Raw genomic sequence first — 19,812 nt, forward strand, 5'->3', positions numbered from 1 at the left:
ATACTTCTTGACTAATACAGATACTACTTTCACATCAAAATAGATTATAAGGTTCTTTTGAGGGAGAGGAAGTGTGTAAGGGAAAAATGATCGGGCTTAACGAAAAATTGGTAGTTCTTTAAGAGTACAGCATATTTCTAGCATATTTACAAGAGGGAATAAGTATTCTCAACATTGATCTGAATTGACGAAGAAATCATACAATCAATGTGCATTTTTGTTATGTAAATTTAGAAAACTGTCAACCCAAGGTGATGAAAATACAGAGAAAACAGTGAAAATTATGATTATTGTGAGATCTGAGTTGGGACACTGATCATTCGCAATCTGAGCATGAACGGAGTATTGTTCAATCGGGTTGTCGTCTAAGTTGTGTTTCACTCCAATCAGAGTATCAATGGGCAGGACAATTTCTAGAACTTTTTTTGGCCTTGTTTTCACGAAACATTTCCGAGCAACGCCGAGTAATTCGGCTAGTTTGAAAGAAAATTTTTATTTAACTGAATGTATAAAGTAAAAACTTTAAAAACGTCGGATATATCGAACAAATAAATACCTGTTCTTCCTGGATTACCAGCATGAACTGTTGACATTTGCTGGAAACCAACAAAAGGGTCAACAATGGCTGTTTTTCAGTGATTAGTAGAATCATAATCAGCACCGTCCATTCCTTTAGCTGATGTGTAATAAAGTGGCGTAAGTCGCTTTTATACTTAAACACTAACTAATTTATAAAGTGATCCAAAATTTAATGACATTTATAAACTTAAAGACTTAAAGACTGTCCTAGAAAATACTTGGATGGGTAATGTCGGAGACATAACTGGGTGTATTAACGTCACAACACAACTTCACACTTCTGAATATCTAAAATCGGTCCCACAGATCAATTCATTGGTTCAATTGTGCAAGGTTTCATTTCTTCACTTCCAGAATTGTGACAGTGCACCTATACTAAAGTACGACGGATTATTTTAACACACAAATTAATAAGACAGGGCAAATGAGAGTAAAAAATTGGTCGACTGCAGAAATACATACGGTATATGAAATACAATATACCAATAGGAAGAAAATTCTTTTATAATTAATCTACTTACTGAGCTGAGCTGAGCTGAGCTGACCTGAGCTGAAGTAGATCGCCCGTAGTTGCACTTCGTGATCGACCGAATGAGTGGAAATGTTCGATGAACCAAGAAAATAAAACTTGGAAGAAGCAAATCATTATCACTGTGCATACCCACTCACTCCTAACTTTTCATTAAATGATCAATAACGACGCCGGCTACGACCAAAGGCTGTGCTACTGAGGAAAACGAAGGAATGTTAGTCTGATACTCGTTGTTTCTAGAGACCGCGGGTATCACTGTATCTCCACGAGCATCACGGGATAGGAGATTTGTTAGTAGGGAGGGAAAGAGATCCGGATATGTTTTGGTAAACAATATGATCTCAACAAAACCTGATTTTCGATACTCAGGAGTAATACATAGTAAAAAATATAAAATATCTCCAAGGAACGATCTCACCAGTATCCCTTTTCTCTTGCTTGCTCTGCTGTCAGCAACGTGAGATGAAACACGACCACTGAAAGAATAAAATAAAAATACTCGCGATTGGGTCCGCTGCAGACCAACCCTAGACCTTCAGTTTGAATGACACGATCGACTTGTAAACTTTCAGACAATCCATAGAAATCCGACAAGACCGACAATGACATGTAGATGGCGTATCGATCAATTAACAGGTTAACATCGTTGAATTTTGGGGCGGTAAATTCACAGTATCCGCCGCTTGAGCATCTTTAGTTTCGCGGATCAATATTATTCAATAAATAGCACTCTCACTACTAAACACACACTTGCCACACCTGCACTATTATTAAAATAACTTGAAATTATGCTTTTTTGAGAGCAGCACCAGAACACCGTATCGCACTCCCAGTGTTGCCTACTCCTCTCTCTTTTATAATTAATTTACTTACACATTAAAAGTACATTGGGTTCTAAAATGAAATGAAACATGTCCATTTTTAAAATTTTTCCTACCCAGTTGGTATCCCTAACAAACAACTGTTAGGAGTATTTCTCTATAATACTTTAATAATACCAAACATTCCAGAAAACTATAATTTTGAGTTATTTCTGATTAGTTCATACTACTTAAAATTTGATCATAAATTGCTGGTCGTATTTTCGATAGTATGGAAAAAACTACAAGGATCAGCCCCATGTGGTTGTTCGAGCCATTGATGTGGAAGGAACAAGGCAACCAAAATTTCTAATGATCTACAATCAAACAGTTCAATCAATCGTCACACTTTTGAATACGCCATTGCAAGAGAGTCTGCTTAGATTGATCTTGATTAGAAACCAACACCGAACATTGTTTGTTTTATAGCCGACGAAATTACACCAATATCCCGAATGTATGCAATTATATCTTTGTACATACTTGCGATACGATTTTGATATTTAAGCTTCTCTTCGACTAGCTTGTGTTCAAGTTTTGTATGTAAGCAGTTATTTTTATAGCGTTAAGTTTCGTTTTATCATTATTAATCGAGTTCATCTTATATAAATTAGAAATTAATCTTAAGCACTCAAAATTTACCCTGGGGTAGTTGTCAGTTAATCAGGCGAAACGACATAACGTGGTATTTCATCCGAACTTGCATGACACAAGATTATCACAAGCATATCAATTAAAGCTTCAACTCGTTTTATGGCACTTTTTGTCTTCCTGCCTAGCAACAACCTACCTCTGGCATGCTACGCGTAGGACTGAAACGTTAGCGATAATTTTACTTCTATTGATGGAGTCGCGTGTCTCCAACAGGTTCGCTTTTGCATCGATTGACCAATCAGAGCGATGCTTTCCCTTTGATATATCGCTTACTCCTTCAAAACCGTCGTCAATGGCAGGGAAATCCGAGATGCCGGAGATTTTTAGCAGACAAAATATTACACTGCTCGCTGCTAATCAAAATTTTACTCAATTATAATTGGAAATACGTGGCTTGATACATTCAAATCCAATCTTATACCGTTTTCGTTCATTTATCAGAGCAGCCCAGAGTCGCCCAAACAACTTTTGAGATGTTTGTTTCATCAACCTGGGGTCGCTCTAGATCGGACTTCAATCGCGTAGTTTCGCTTTGAAAATTTTCTCGGGTCGCAGTACGCATCCACGCGAGTTTGTTTATTTTTTCTTTTTATATTCAATTTACGCACCCTCGGCTCTGCGCGTAAATTAAAGTTCCAGTGTATCGGTTAAATGCTTCCACTTGGAGACAGAACGTTAGAAGACTTCACTTTTGCTTATTTCGATTAAGAAACCTGGAACTAATCCAGAGTAGTTTTCTCAAACGAACAACTAGGTTCGAACCTGGCTTCGAACAAACGCTTTGACATTAGTTAAGCTCGAGATAGAATTTCATAACGTAGTGTTTGTTTTTGTGCCTGAGATCCCAGCTTGTGCGGACAACTCAAACCCGTGATCGAGGTAGGCGACAGCAGTTATTCGAAGTTAGTTTTTGCATAATTATCGCAGTTATAATGACTTCAACAAATCAAATTATTTGTCGTCGATTATTTTCGCCGACCGTGGCTCGGAATGCCAGCTTTAGTTCAGCTGCCGTATCCGGACATGAAGGTAGGAAAATGCCATTAACGAAATCACTAGCAATGCGTCAGAAGAGCACCATTTTTTATTGTTTCAACAGGTAGCAGCGGTGGTACAGGAGCTGGTGGCAGTGGTGGTGGTGGTGCAAAACTTTGGAAGAAACTGACATTTTTTGTTGCCCTCCCGGCCCTTGGACTGGCCATGGCGAATGCATATTTGAAGCATGAGGAACAGGAACGCCCCGAGTTTGTGCCGTACGAGTATATGCGCATTCGGCACAAACGTTTCCCGTGGGGCGATGGGAAGAGGAGTTTTTTTCACAATCCCCATAACAATCCCTTGCCGGATGGATATGAGAACTAGGTTCGCGGTTCGGTATGTCGAAGTTGAATTTTTATGAATATTAAACTGAATCGAGAAAATAAATTTTTTTTTGCTGTTGGAATCGAATTTCAGTCATAAAACTTAAGTGTTATCATTAACTATTACATGAATTGATTTTTATATTACTGGTTAATTATCGGTATCACTTCACAGTAAAAATTAAATGAAGTGAATATCAGTCCTTATTACGGAAGCCGCTTTCGGAAAAAAAGGAATTACTTATATGAGCTTACGTTACGTCACATTTTGTTATTAAATTACTGTTCTAGAGATTAAACACAAAATCGTGTTAGGAACACAAGCACCCTTATTCTCAATAAGTAAAGTCTTGGCATTATATTCCTTTTGTGGAATTTGGCCTTTCTGTTGCAATAGACTTCGCAGCTACTGATACTATGAATCCTTGTAGGTCGGGGCTCAAACATATGACAACTGGTTTGTAAGGCCAGCGCCCGATGCATTGAACCACCGACCCGGATATTTTTTTTATTCTCAATAACGACGTATTGATTTTTCGATCGAATATGGTGTGATCGAATTCTAGCTACCTTTGATTTTGCTAGCGTTATTAGAACTATAAATGAAATACGATCGAAATATCTATACGTTATTATTCTGAATTGAATGTAATTTTTGGACGAATTAGACTTTTATATGAACTTGATTTGTTCAATTTCTCTAATAAAAAACTGAAATATTTATTTCTATATCTCCAGTATAGTTTGAAATATTCTATCATTTTTACTTACAACAATGTAAAACGTTCAACAAACGAAGCTGACTCCATAGAACAACCGGGTTACCTGAAAATAAAAAAAGAAATTGTCGATGTAGTTACAGAAATAAAGATGATATTGAATTACGGTTTGGCAGGCAATTGATACACGTGGTAAGAATAACAATTTAATATCATAGATTTCGATAAGTCTCATGTCACTTATTAAGCCTGAAACTCATCTAAATCGGTAATCAGTAGGCGTTTGTGTTATTGTTTTGGGATATAGTTTGCTGCTAAATGGCGATTATTGCTTCATTGTAAAGGGTGATTTTTTAAGAGCTTGAGAACTTTTTTAAACAATAAAACGCATAAAATTTGCAAAATCTCATCGGTTCTTTATTTTAAACGTTAGATTGGTACATGACATTTACTTTTTGAAGATAATTTCATTTAAATGTTGACCGCGGCTGCGTCTTAGGTGGTCCATTCGGAAAGTCCAATTTTGGGCAACTTTTTCGAGCATTTCGGCCGGAATAGCCCGAATTTCTTCGGAAATGTTGTCTTCCAAAGCTGGAATAGTTACTGGCTTATTTCTGTAGACTTTAGACTTGAGGTAGCCCCACAAAAAATAGTCTAAAGGCGTCAAATCGCATGATCTTGGTGGCCAACTTACCGGTCCATTTCTTGAGATGAATTGTTCTCCGAAGTTTTCCCTCAAAATGGCCATAGAATCGCGAGCTGTGTGGCATGTAGCGCCATCTTGTTGAAACCACATGTCAACCAAGTTCAGTTCTTCCATTTTTGGCAACAAAAAGTTTGTTAGCATCGAACGATAGCGATCGCCATTCACTGTAACGTTGCGTCCAACAGCATCTTTGAAAAAATACGGTCCAATGATTCCACCAGCGTACAAACCACACCAAACAGTGCATTTTTCGGGATGCATGGGCAGTTCTTGAACGGCTTCTGGTTGCTCTTCACTCCAAATGCGGCAATTTTGCTTATTTACGTAGCCATTCAACCAGAAATGAGCCTCATCGCTGAACAAAATTTGTCGATAAAAAAGCGGATTTTCCGAATGGACCACCTAAGACGCAGCCGCGGTCAACATTTAAATGAAATTATCTTCAAAAAGTAAATGTCATGTACCAATCTAACGTTTAAAATAAAGAACCGATGAGATTTTGCAAATTTTATGCGTTTTATTGTTTAAAAAAGTTCTCAAGCTCTTAAAAAATCACCCTTTAGTTAATTCCATCAAGTGTTTTCGTGTGGAAGAAAAGTACAACATCCACTACTAAATGGAAAGCTGTGTCTTCAAGCTTCTTGTGAAGTAAAAATATTGTTTGTAAGTGATATCTATAATTTCGTATGATCGGTATTCCAAGGACAAATAGGTCCTTGACTGATAACAGTTATCTGGGTTGTACTCAACAACTGCAGTTGGAAACTCTCATCGCTATTAGCGATAAGTATCTTGAACTGCACGAAATGTTTACTAGTATTTCATGATATTGCAACATTGTTTGTTTTTTTTGGGAACTCATCTTATGAAATTCTCTTCATTCTATCTATTATAGGAATTGTTAAAAACTCGACTTTTGATTTGAGCTCCGGAGATCCTTAGTTATATAAACCATTCGGCTTAGCACGATAAGATCGGAAATTAACTGTGTGTGCACCTTTCAAAAGTTTTTCTCTCCACTCAATTTTCTAAGCGATGACTGAGCTGATCTTAGCAAATGTAGGTTCGTTTCATAGTTACTCTTGGGATGTGATTCAAATTCTAATATCAATTAGCTGTTTGATATCAATTCGATCGAATCCTAGCTACCTCTGATTTGGCAAGCGTTATTAGGAATACAAATGAAATACGATCAAAATATCAACACGTCGTTATTCAGAATAAGGGTGATAATGGTATAAGTGACGTAAACGACAAAACGCAATTTTTTCCTTTCGATCAATTTTCTTGGAGCTGACTAAGCCGCTGGCAACAAACTTTGGCTGGTTTGAAAGCGATAATTAGGTTGTGGGTCATATTCAAAGATCAAATGTCTGTAATTCTTGGTTCCGGAGATATAATAATATAAATGGAATTACCGAGAAAACACATTTTTTTCGTTCCGCTCAACTTTCTCGAGGTAACTTAATCGGGTTTCACAAACTTAGGCCTGTTACTTAGTTACTCTTGCGATGTGAATCAGTTCCGAAGATCAAATGGTTGTCAATTTTAGTTTTAGAGATATATTGGTAAAGAGTGATTTTTTTCCTGGTTTCTTTTTGGCTAACCTGTTTTTTACAGGTTACGCGTGAATCGTGTCTTATGTCATTGGGAAACTTTTTCAGTCTGGTCTTTAATGTAATCATAAATCTGCGCTGTAAAAGTTGAACAAAAATCCACTTTTTATCGAAAAATTGTGTTCAACGACGAAACTCATTTCTGGTTGAATGGATACGTCAACAAGCGAAATTACCGCATCTGGAGTGAAGACCAGCATAATCTTATACCTTTCAAAAATCACACTTTATAAGCGGCACAATCGATCCAACTTCACCAGTCCTAGGCTTACTAGAAAGCTACTATTGAACCATTGATTACATTCGAAGATACTTCCGGTTCCGACGATAAAATCGTATAAGTGACGAACCGTCAATTCGTAGTTTTTATCTATTCGTATGCTTTTTTCAGAAAGTGACCAATGATCAAGGTTAAACTGATATTTTTGGTTTCGAGAATGTTGTCAGATATGCGACGTAAGCGCTACAGGCTGCTCTTGTGATCGATCTGAATCAATCAAAATGAGTTTATTTAAAAAACTAAGCCCGAATTCGGGTTAGAAATTATTCTAATGTGAGAAAATGTTTCAAAAGGACTGTTTGAATGACAAGAAGAAGGCCTTGTCACACCTCTAGGTGGATTAAGGAGAGGTGTTTACACTAATTCTGCTTTGAATACCTATGTAAAAAATCCTGTTTTAATCCACCTAGTGATGTAATGATGCCTTTCTCATATCAATCATACTATCATATATAATACTGTGGTATTCTTCAAAATAATTTTCTTCGTTTCTTAAAAGAATAATCGAAATCAGTTTGTTTGGCCGTCTACTGATAAAAACTATCAATTGGAGAAGATTTGTGGTTGATTTAGAAAACATTTTACGGTTTTTCGCCCCCACACTTCACCCTATATTTCCCGATCCGGATGAAATTCAGGAATTACGTATGGGATCACATGACCTTTCATTTGAACCTAAGTTTATGAAAATCAGTCGCGCCATCTATGAGAGAAGTTAGAACACATATTTTAATTTTTTTCACATTTTACCCCATAACTCGGGAACCGGAAGTCGGATCCAAAAAATATTCAGGATTTTTTATGGGACCACAAGATCTTTCATTTGAATCTAAGTTTGTGAAAATCGATTCAGCCATCTCCGAGAAAAGTTAGTGCAAAAGAGAAAGTTCAATTGATTAGAAGAACTAAGCATGCTTCGCTGTACTTCGTCACCACACCATTCACGGACAGTCTTATATCTATGGAAACAAATTCAATAGAAAACGGATATACACCGCACTACAAGTCTATTTTTTTCCTATTCTGTTTTGCCGCCGACACTGATTTGAGATTTGTCTATTTGTCTATTTGTCCCCGTTAACATTGAAAGTAGTTTCAATTTAAGTTTCATTGTGATACCAATTTCTAAAAAAGCGTACTGTTCTAATTTTTGGGTTAACAGATGGAATTACATTACATTGACTCAATAGTCAAATTTTGTCAAAAAAATTTTTTTTCATATTCAAAAAGTAGGTTATAGGATGTTATCAAAATAATGAAAAAGATAATAAACAGCAATCAAATAAGCTGTATCTAGAAGTGTTACATAAATAAGGTAACCTTTACCTAATAAGTAGCGGTTTAAAATGGAACTTCTAGGCGGAGATGGTAGTTTAATTTGAACTGCTTTAAGCACTGATGAGTCGAAGGTAGATCGTGATGGAAATCGAAACAAATAAGTTGTTTTGAGAAATTGTTGCAAGACTTCACGACCTAAAAAGTGAAATTCTGTAAAAGTACTTCACCACTTCACTTCACTTTACACGGCTCTACCACATGACCAGGTTTGGTAAAGCGTACATCGAACATGGTCTAAATCCTAGCCGCCTCACGACCGGTATCATATATCCAAACATCTTTTCTTTTCATCAAACAACAAACACTATTCTTCTCACTCTATACCTATTCTTCCGCTCAAGCACTGCCTTTTCATTAAATATGATTGAAATCACTTAAAATTTTATTGGAAGATTTTTTGTATAGTTTGACAAACTTAGCATAAATTGACTACAAGTTTTAGACTTATTAGAAAACAATACATTACAAATGTATCAACGAAACATGGATTCTCGTGCCATTATTTCAAGTGTTTCGATCTCATTTTTCTACGGAAATGAAAACCTCTGAAAAGCAAGTATAGTACATTCACTTATTTACTGACTTCAAAATGTGTTTCAAATTTTCTCTGCCAGCTGTTGAGCCCAACTGACAGATATGATTCTTACCAAAGCACTCTGTACTGTTTATCGAAAATTCGTGAAACTTTTACCGAAGTGGTAACACAAAGTGACATTCAAAAGTTCCAGACCATGTCAGTTAAACTAAGCAAATGTTCCGTAATATTTTTCTTGATTCACCGAAGCTCAGTAGTTATCTGTCAGATGCCAGTAAATTGAATAAATTTTACAGATTGTTCAGTGAAAAAAAATTTCTATAGCTCGCAACCGTAAAAAGGCAGGTGGGTAATGTCAGACACATAACTGGAATAAAACTGACATGTTCCTCTCACACTTCCGGATATCAGCAATCGTTGTTATTAGTTGATTGATAGTGTGAATTTTGGAACTTTTACTGCTTCGCTTCCAGAATTCTAACATGCATCTGTACTAAAGTATGATGATTATTGACGGGAAACATATTACACGTGCTAAACAAATGAGAGCGAAAGAGTACTACAAACAATGTTGTATCGCATATTTTTTGGGAATATTTTATTGAATTGAATAACGAACTCGGGACTGGCTTCAAATTCAGTAACAAAATTCAGGGTTGGAATCCAGATAAAGAATTCATTTCATGAATTTAATTCTAAAAATCTGAAACTGAACTAATTTTCATAATCCAGGCTCCGAATTTGATTCTAGAACTGGATTTTAAACATGAACTTCGAACCTGCAATAAAGAACTGAATTCAGTTCCAAAGTCTATTTCTGAAGTCTGAATTTCGGAATAAAATTATGAAACTAATCTCGAGAAGAAATGTCTGAAGCTAAGTTCAGGAATTAAATTAGGAAATCAATTTCAAAATTATGGTTCGGAGCTCAGAACTAAAATTGTGTTCCAGATCTAGAATTCATATCTTTAATTTTGTGTGTTGACTTCTAGAATCAGAATTTCAATAGCCTGGTTCCAGAATCTACAATTAGTATTCTGTTCCAGGGTCTTAGTTTCAACTTTTGAACCTGTATTGTGGAACTAAATTCCAAATCTTTCATTCAAGCCTGGGGACAGTGGTCTGCGTATAAATTTTGAAACGACCAGGTGGCTCCCTAAATTATCTCTGCGTGTGTGTGTTTGGCAATCTTGTTGAGTCCTTTTTATTACTCATCGCCAGGTTCCGCACAATGAGAATTAATCGATTTTCGACCGTTTTCCTCATTGTTTGCAAAAGATTTAGAAAACCTAATTTTTGACGATTTATTAATTTTAGTTGGTTTGACGTAAAGCCGCCATAACTAAGTTCCGTTTTTGCGCCATTTCTGAGAAAAGTGAATAAGTAATTTAAAATTGGAATTTTTATACTAATCAACCTATAATTCCGGAATTGGAAGTCAGATTCAGATGAAGTCCAGAAGTTTTGTAAAGGATCATAAGGCATTTCATTTGAATCTAAGGTTGTAAAAATTGGTCACGCCATCTCCGAGAAAGATTAGTACACATATTTTCACATATTGGAGAAGCCAAATAATTGACAAACTAACAGAAAAGATGATTTATTCGAAAAAGATGCGCTCAGAGACAGGACTCGAATCTGCGTTCTTATGCATTTCGTGCATACGCGTTACCATTTCGCCACTCGGAATCTTGTTATAGACATGGTAGAACGTACATCGAACATGGTCTACATCTTGGCCATTATATAGAGAAACGTATTCACGTCAAAACAATGATTGAACACCAAACGACGAATTTGGTTTGTATCATTTATGCTCGAATCTGTGTTTTACCTCTTTAATATAGAAAGGTAATGCAACTGTGAAAACCGATTTTTGAACCGAGGGGCCCGAAAGGCCGAGTGTCATATACCATTTGACTCAGTTGGTCGAGTAGGTAAAATGTCTGTGTGAGTATATGCGTATGTAAGGTTTTTTGCGCTATTTTTTTGGAGATGGCAGGACTAAAAAACATAGATTCAAATGAAAGGTCTTGTGGAACGGAACTCCTGAGTATTATTTCGGTTCCGGAATTATGGGGAAAACTGTACAAAAAAATGTGAATATTCACAAACTTTGTCCGGTTGAAATTTCCTAAATTTTGTTGGGATCTGACTTCCGATTCCGGAGTTATGGGGTAAAATGTGCAAAAAATGAAAATAATGTGTACTAAACTTTCTCGGAGATGGCGTGACCGATTTTTACCACCTCAGATTCGAATGATAGGCCTTATGATTCTTTTCAAAACTTCTGAATTTCATCTGAATCTGACTTCCAATTCCAGAATTATAGGTTGATTAGTATAAAAATTCTAATTTTAAATTACTTATTCACTTTGCTCAGAAATGACGTAGCTGATTTTTTACAAATTTAGATTTTAATGAAAGGTCTTATGGTTCTGTACAAAACTTCTGATTAATGTTTGGATCCAACTTCCGGTTTCGGAATTATAGAATAAAGTTATTACCAACATTTAAAGGAGTGAAACAAAAAAAAAAACGTAAACAATTTTCTAAATCGGTCTAAAAATTACTCCAATCGGTTGTCATTATCAGTAGACGGCCAAACAACCCGATTCCGTTTATTCTTTCAAGAATCGAAGAAAATTGTTTTGAAGAAAACCATAGTATTATATATGATAGTATGATTGATCTCGAGATTTTTCAAAGAAAAACGATAACTTTGTTGAAGATCTTATAAGCCTGAGAGTAGTCTACTTCGATGGATTAGAATTCGAATCAAATCTGGTAAATAAAACAACCGACGGCGGTTGGTAGATAACAAGAAATGAAAGATTTTAAATGAATTACTTGCAAATGCACATTGGGCTTTTGTCGAAATGACTCAAACGTTACCAGACTAGGAATCGAAAAGTCACTAGCAACAATTTTCTGGTGAGCGCTGTGAAAATTGATTGCGAGAATCGATGCGATCGAACTAGCTATTTCACCCTTATTCTGAATAACGTCGTATCGATTTTTCGATCGTATTTCATTTGTATTTCTTATAACGCTAACAAAATGAAAGGTAACTAGGATTCGATCGAACCACATTCTGATCAAAAAATCAATAAGTCGTTATTTAGAATAAGGGTGATTTGCCAATTGCTTCGCGGTTAGATCATTAGAAGCCACCTGATAGAGAATGATTCATCAGGCACTAATTTATAATACCTAGTTCTTCGTCAATCCGTGCTAAATTCTATTCGTTTTTTCGATGATAACATGAAGCAGATAGAACCAGTTGCATCGATACCGGAAAATGGTCAGTCTTATCAGGTTGCATATACGAAGGTGGTTTAATCGAATCCGCATTCCATTCGCTAGTGCTGGTGTTATGAATCAAATATTTTTTTTTAATGAATAGAGTCGAAGGGAAAATTATGCTAAAGTCAAACCTTCAACATCAAACCCTCAATTGAGAAAGAAAGTGTTTCTGTGTGTCTTTGAATGATTCTATGAATGTTGATTACATAAAATTAGTTATTATATTCGTGAATTTTTCATCTTGCACATCAATAAAGAAAGCCTTAATCCAAATAACTTTCCATCCTTCAAGAACATTCAAGCTCATGGAGGAAAATTGCTCAACTTGCTAACGAAAATAAATCGATCCACGAACGGGCCGTCGCACATGACACCCCACGGACGACGGGACCCGCACGGCAAACCGCAACCGGTACGCATCGAATCGATCGATGCAGCGGCTTACGAGTGAACTTTTCATTTTCGATCTTCCGGTTTTCCTCTCAAATGAAACACACTCACGAACACTGCATACACATTCACTTTCACATCCACGTTCTTCCTAAATCCTTTTCCAAAACCGAAAATTTACCATCCGCCTCCATCGTCGGTTCGTTGGTGTTCGTTGGTGTTCGTGCCGACGAAGTGTTTGCCTCTACTGACCCAGTTCTGGTGTCAGCGCAGAAGGCGACCTATCCCAACAAAGCCACCCGAGAGCGAGAGCTTAGTGGTTGTTGGGTGGCTAACAGCATCCATTTAGCAGTTGTAGCTACAGCAGCAGCAGCAGCAGCAGCAGCAGCAGCAGTCTGTCGTCGTATTCCGTGAGCGAAAGCGAGAGATGACGAGGAAATGGGAATTCAACTAGCTTCGGTTGTCGGAAGGGAGGCTTGGGTGGGATTTTCCAATCCTTACACGTACACATCGATACGGTCTCGATTTGTGTAGAGTTGGGTCCCCGTTCACCCCACCCCCTTCCTGTCGGATGCTGCTGATTCACCCACTTTTAATCGATAATCCTGTTAACGTGGAAAATTTCCATTGATGAGCGCTTTCAACCATTTGTGTGGGATTTTAAACTGAAATCCAATGTGGCGAAAACTTAATATGAATGTCGATAAAATGAATAATTTACTCTCGGGTTTTTGTTGGCCGTTTTCCCAGATATTCTCTAACGTAATGGTCAATTAAGCGCTAGCGAGTCCATCGAGCTGATCCAGTGCCAAATTCGGGTCTTGGTTAATTTATCACCGATCTCGACGCTAGTAAAAAAACCAACAAAACTACTTCGTCCGACTATTATTAGCGGTGTGTTTAAGTTCCGCGTAGTCAAAAATTTGTTTTTAGCTACCAAACATTGTCTCGCTGCAACCGTTCCGTTTGGGGACGAAAGCTTAGTCACGGAGCTGGGAACGGTTGGCAGGCAACCAAAAAAAAACAGGAAAGAAAACCAGCACCAGTTTGGTTAGTCTGTGATGATGATGGTGATGGTTTGCGCTCGGTAGATTAACGCTGGATCCCTGGTGGTAATTGAAAAGGAAGCGAATGATAGTGACAGGAGAAGAGACCGAAGGCGATAGAAGATTCGTAAATACTGCTGGACGGTTCGAAACTTATTCTATGGTGCTGGTCGTTTTCGATGCAGACAGTGGATATTTCTGTCATAGTAAATATAAATAAGTCGTCTACTTTATGATTTGAATGTAAACTTCTTTCAATCATCTGTTCGTGCGCAGAGCCAACAGGAGGATTTCTTAATTAATTATTCGATTGAGATTTCGTAATTTTGAGTAATTGCCTTGGAATACTTAGATAATTCGATTTATTTGATTGAAATTCATAATTTACACTTTTGACGTACTCGAACGCTGCAAAAGACATAAGCAGTCGTCGATATACGTATCAGTAGCAGCTTCATTGAAATACTCGATTTCATCATTTCAATTGTGTGTTAGCAAATTTTAAAATACTGTCAATTTCAATTGAAAATTTTAAATACAATCATTGGATAAAAATGCGTGATAAGAAACCTTTTCAACCGCTGTCTAAAATACAGATACTAGAAACTTGGCTACCACAAACTTGTTGTAAAACCAATCTCGATTAACAGTAAATTAGTTCCAGTAGGAAAAAGGCCGCTGGAGTTGAGAACTAATTACACCTCTGTCTCCAGCAGGCATAAAAACTCCCCATCTTTTGTACCAACAGATGGTTTACTTCCAAATCAAATGGAAATCGAAGACATTAGACTGGACTGCCTACAATCAGAGTGATGATAGCTTTGTTCCAAACGAACAAAAGACCTGTCAAACGTAACGTAAAGCTTACGAAACTGCCAACAATTCGGATTAAATGTTTTCAATTGTTGTCAACATTACGGATGATATGTCGTCACTCTGGTTATAGGCACTCTACATTAGAGAAGTTATCGAATAAACGGCACATACTACTAAATGGTTCATTATTTTTGTTTACTTTCTCTTTCGTTATAAAGAAGGGTTTATTTATTTATTTATTTATTTAACTAATATACATAATTAACAGACAAAATATGGTCCTAATGATTATTTCTAAGTATATGCCAAGAGTACCATGAAACTTTTGGCAACCCTTCTTTATAACTATTTGCAGAGAATAATAACTAAAACTTGCGCTGAATATGTTACCGGAAAATACAGGAATGTTTCGTGATAATTGAAGAAGAAAATAAACAAAGAGAAAAAATGTGCAAAATTTCTGTTATAGTGCCATGCAAGTTCAATGCGATTGCATCCATTGCCCATGGTTTTCCTATATGAGCTGAGATGAAGCATTGAAGCAGATGCCCAACGCACTATGGGTGTAATTCCCAGAAGATCAACTGAAAGCAAAGATTGGTTAAATGTAGTCAAATTCTGATGGATGTTCTGAAAACGTAAATATTTTCCATGAAAGCATACAATCCAACTGCATCATTCGGAAAATAATCGCCAATCAATATAAACGAGAGGAAAGGAAACATTTTTGTCTTTCACTTTAACACATGAGAATATCAATCAACGTCACTCGTTTCGCAACGACAAGATAAAATCAAAATAACGTCTGCAGGGAAATTCGGTCGAATTTCAATTCTCATCCTTTCCTCAATACTAGAGATGGGCAATTCATTCGCGAACGGTTCAAAAGAATTAGTTTTTTTTTGAAAGAATGAATGGCCAATAGTTATTTTTTTGAGAACGGTAGTTTTTCAGTTCAAAGTCGTAGACCATTTTTGCTCGCTCAATCTTTTTCGAGAACGGTAGTGAAAATTACGTAACCTCAGTTCTAATTGGGATCTCGGTTTGTCATTCTACAGGCTAACTAAGTATGAAAATAACGAACGAACGACTCTCGAGAACCAGTTCTTTCAATAGAACTCTGCATCACTGAACGGTTCTTTGAAATGAATTATTTTGCCCATCTCTACTCAATACATTGGAAATCTGTTAGCTTTGGCTATCAAGCCAGTCTAAAATATGATAAATCGAAGTTATTGAACTCAGAACTAATAAAAGTAATTTTCATTGACTCAAAATAGACGAAAATGACGAGAAATTAACGTCATTCTCAGCTTCGCTTTCAAACTATGAGAACAAAATCTATGTCCAATCAATTACACACACAATGACTTTTACCTGTTGGTGCTCGAATTTGTAGTAATTTTGGTTTCCAAAGAGGTTCTGGGATGTAATTACTTCCATTTGTCATATTTAAGTCACTCTTTATAGCCAAGCGTCGAAGATCGATGAAACATCGATGAAAGAATGGGAATTGAAACTCTGCTGATGCTCCTTGCAGACGTTAGTTTGGTTCCGTCTTATCATAGAGGAAAGAGTGACGTTGGCAATTATACTCTCTCATTTTTTAAACGAGAAATGAAAATGCCAAAACATATATAAATATAAATCTCTGTCTATCGTTTTCTGTCATTACCGATTCTCGAAGCTTCGGTTGAATACACACCGTTGCACAGTATACGATTTCACTGAAAACCGAGAATGACTGAAAAAGTCAACGAAAAAAAAAACACAGCTTTGGAACTACTGATCCGTTTTTGTGGTTGACTGCACATGGATATCGTACTCAAAAGTTGCAAGCGGAGCTGAAAGTGACATTTATCTATTTGGATAAAAACGACATTTGTTAGCTCTACGAAGGCGTTACGAGTAGAAATGGATCATGCACAACGTTCGTATATTTTTCGAGGTAAACAGTACATTTTACAGAAAAATCAAGAAAGTACAGCACATTAACTTTGAAAAATCAATGCATTTTTTCAGTACACTTTTTTAACTTAGTGAACAAAAACAAAATATTTTTTTAAATATTTTTGGTTATTTTCAAGGATGGCTTTTATCGCATCAAAGAACGTTCACTGGCAAATCTTTAACGATTGAATCCGTGCCATCAAAGAGAGACGGAAATCATCGCAACAACAAAAACCCGGCATGGCTCATTTAAGATAGAATCGACACCAGTTCGAGAGCGAATTTCTCTCGATGACATTTCTGAGAATCGAAGGTTAGCACGCTGCTGTGGGGATCCTCTATGAAGCAGCAAACGGTCGCTTATTCTCGTTTCGCGATCCGATTCTATACAGGCAGTTGATAATTGCGATAGAATCATTTTACTATTGCTGCTTATTCTAATTATGTGCATATAACCTTTGTATAAGTTGTGTCTATGAAAATGACTGTGAATGCTCCACACAAGGGTTTTGAAATATTGCAACCTAGTATGAGAATCATCAAGTTGAATCATCGATTCGATTTTCTGCGATAATTGTCAACTTGCGATTCTCTCTTGGGAAATTCCACACAGCAACGATCATTATCAGACTGTAATTTTTTTTTTTTGGGCGTGAAATACTCAGAGTATGAAGTGGAGTGAAGAAATGTAGCAAAATTCTCTCACGGTTCATGCATTGAGAGACTCGAGTTCTTGTAGCATCTTCTACCGGCTTGAAAATGTTGTATACAATATAGATAGCAATATAGCAGCTTCTGTCAAATTTTCGGCTATCACCAACACTGGTTATTTTTTAGTTCAATTAAAAAATTTCCGTTCTATTTTTAGTCCAATAGAAACTAAAAGAATGGTTGTGTACGAGACACGACCGATCTTGGACACATGAAATTTCTAATGTCGTTTTTGCGTTACTTGAGAAAACTGAAACTGATCCAGGGTAGTTTCATCAAACAAACACTTTTCACGAAACTAAGTTGAGTTAGCACTTAGCAAAGGAGGTGTGAGCAAAACCCGATGTATGAAACAAGTTAAAAACTGACCCGATTTTCAGTTCAACTCCGTTGATACTGGGTTCGAGAGAAGAATTATATACTGTATTTCAGCATTATGAATGCAATTAACATGGTACACACATACAATCTTTCATTAGTCGTGTAAGTGCCCATTTCCACTTTATATTTGCATTATAAAAGTTCTTAATGTTTTAAGGCATTTATATAGAGTCGCGCTGAATTTATATAAGGTGAACAGTGTTCAGCCGCATTTAAGGTCTGAGGACAGAGGGCCACGTGTTGAGTTTTAAATCGACCACGCTCAATTCCCTTTGCGCATCGTATTTCTCTTGCACTCTCTCGTGTATGAGCAAACTGTACCGGGTTGCCAGCATACATTTTATTATTTTGATGAGAAGTTTTATCACATTAATCTATCGTATGGGTTGGACATGACATGGATTCCAATGAACAATGAAAAAATATTCAACTTTCACAAAGAATGAATGTCTGTGTGTTTGGTAGCCTTGTCGAGCCAATTTTATTTCTCTCTCCTTTTTCAGAATGCTATCAGGAAATCAAAACGAAAAAAAAATGGTGGATGCATTGAAACTGACTTTGTTTCACAGAAAAATACAAGACTTTATTTTTATCGCGGTAACATATATGTTTTTATGTACTAATCGCATCTAAAATAAATTATCTAGACTTTGTCACGGTAGATTTATGATACAAGCCTTCAAAGCCGAGATATTCGATGAACAAGTAGAGGTATGCATTTCCGAGCGAAGCACCGTTGTCCTTTGGTGTAGTTGTCTCCTTGTCCAGTTTATCACATGGCTTACCGTAGTGAACAGCTTTTTGGCAATATTGACATGTGGCCATCTGATTGTCATAGGTAACAAGTGATTTGCACGGGATTCTTGTATCCTGACCGAATGTCACATAAGAAGGTATAGGCCTTTTCAAGCGCATGCGTAACAAACGTACGCCATTTAGAATACCGGGGAAAAAATTCTTCCACTTTTCTTTTTCGATAGAGAGAATCTCTCCGTATTGGGACATAGTTGCGCGAATATATGAATCGGTGACGCTTGAGGGAAGATCACACACACACGCACTTCTATAGCACTATCTTCCATATATACTGGAATGTTGTACTTAATGTTTTCGTGCTCCGCATAGTGCACATTGTTATTGTCTTTTGCGAATTGAATTGCATCCAACTCTTTATAAAACTGGATGTAAACAACATTATTTGTCTTATTGCATTGAAGTAAATGCACACGTTTAATGTCAAGATGCATTTGCTCCTTAAGCAAACCTTCAAGTTCTCGTATCGAAGGTCGAATTTTGCACTGCCTGAAGTCAACAACAATTGTATTCTTTCGTGTCGGCGGTAGCTTTTGTTCGTTTGGTTCACTCATTTCGAGGTCGTTCTATTGTTTACTACACAATACTGGACTTGGTTTCTTTCGTCCCGAACGTAAGCGGTTTTGTTTTATCGACTGACTTGGATGAGATGTGAAAGCGAACTGTAGCGCGTTTAGATTTGTATATTTTAATCGACACGCGGGCCCGTATAGTGAAAAGTAAGACATTTTTAATTCCAAAAAATACACAAATTTATCATCAATCGACATTACCACCATTTGTAACGGAATAATTTTTTTTCACAAAATTTCTATAGTTCTAGTTTTGCTTTCGAGAAACGGATACTTTTGGCAAAGATGTTTGTTTAGTGTGTTCTTTTTTTTTTTGAGGGGACATTTTTATTTTGTTTCAAATTAACGAATGTTAGTAAAACTTTTCTGACGCGCTCTGAACAATGAAGAACAATAAAAAGACCATGGTGAAAAATATAGAAAAGGCTAATCTGTTAGACATTTTCATTCGTCCTGTTGTCATGAACAACTCGCTGTTTGCCTGTATTTATAGTTGCTACATGTTGACACTGTGATGATATGACAAGCATTTGTTAGCGATCGCTAATATGAACACCGAAACGTACCAGAAAAATTGTGTATAGAAATAATTCTGTGGATGAATTATTTTGGAATAATTTGGCATTCTGCTACTATACATGTGACAA

General features: G+C 36.6%; 2 protein-coding genes across 5 annotated transcripts in view; one reads left to right on the forward strand and one right to left on the reverse strand.

Annotated features, from left to right (window-relative positions):
- The window catches only part of LOC131437739 (PR domain zinc finger protein 1), a 153,225-nt gene that overhangs the window by 27,159 nt on the left and 106,254 nt on the right, over positions 1-19,812 (reverse strand). For 3 of the 4 annotated variants that reach the window (XM_058607280.1, XM_058607279.1, XM_058607282.1), the window contains exon 2: positions 4,758-4,811. The exons of the other annotated variant lie outside the window; for it this stretch is intronic. The gene's annotated coding sequence lies outside the window, so the exon portion shown is untranslated. The remainder of the gene's footprint in view (positions 1-4,757; positions 4,812-19,812) is intronic. 4 annotated transcript variants of the gene reach the window in all.
- LOC131437741 (cytochrome c oxidase subunit 6A1, mitochondrial-like) lies at positions 3,524-4,074 on the forward strand. Its single transcript, XM_058607285.1, has 2 exons — positions 3,524-3,654; positions 3,725-4,074. The coding sequence occupies exons 1-2, from the start codon at positions 3,558-3,560 to the stop codon at positions 3,985-3,987; spliced, it is 360 nt and encodes a 119-aa protein (XP_058463268.1). The 5' UTR covers positions 3,524-3,557; the 3' UTR covers positions 3,988-4,074.

Source organism: Malaya genurostris, chromosome 3 (assembly GCF_030247185.1).
Source record: "Malaya genurostris strain Urasoe2022 chromosome 3, Malgen_1.1, whole genome shotgun sequence".
Lineage (NCBI taxonomy): Eukaryota > Metazoa > Arthropoda > Insecta > Diptera > Culicidae > Malaya > Malaya genurostris.

Coding starts and splice junctions, on each gene's coding strand:
- LOC131437741 (XM_058607285.1), top strand. CDS start 3,558: ATGACTTCAACAAATCAAATTATTTGTCGTCGATTATTTTCGCCGACC. Junction 3,655..3,724: donor TGCCGTATCCGGACATGAAG/GTAGGAAAATGC, acceptor TTGTTTCAACAG/GTAGCAGCGGTGGTACAGGA.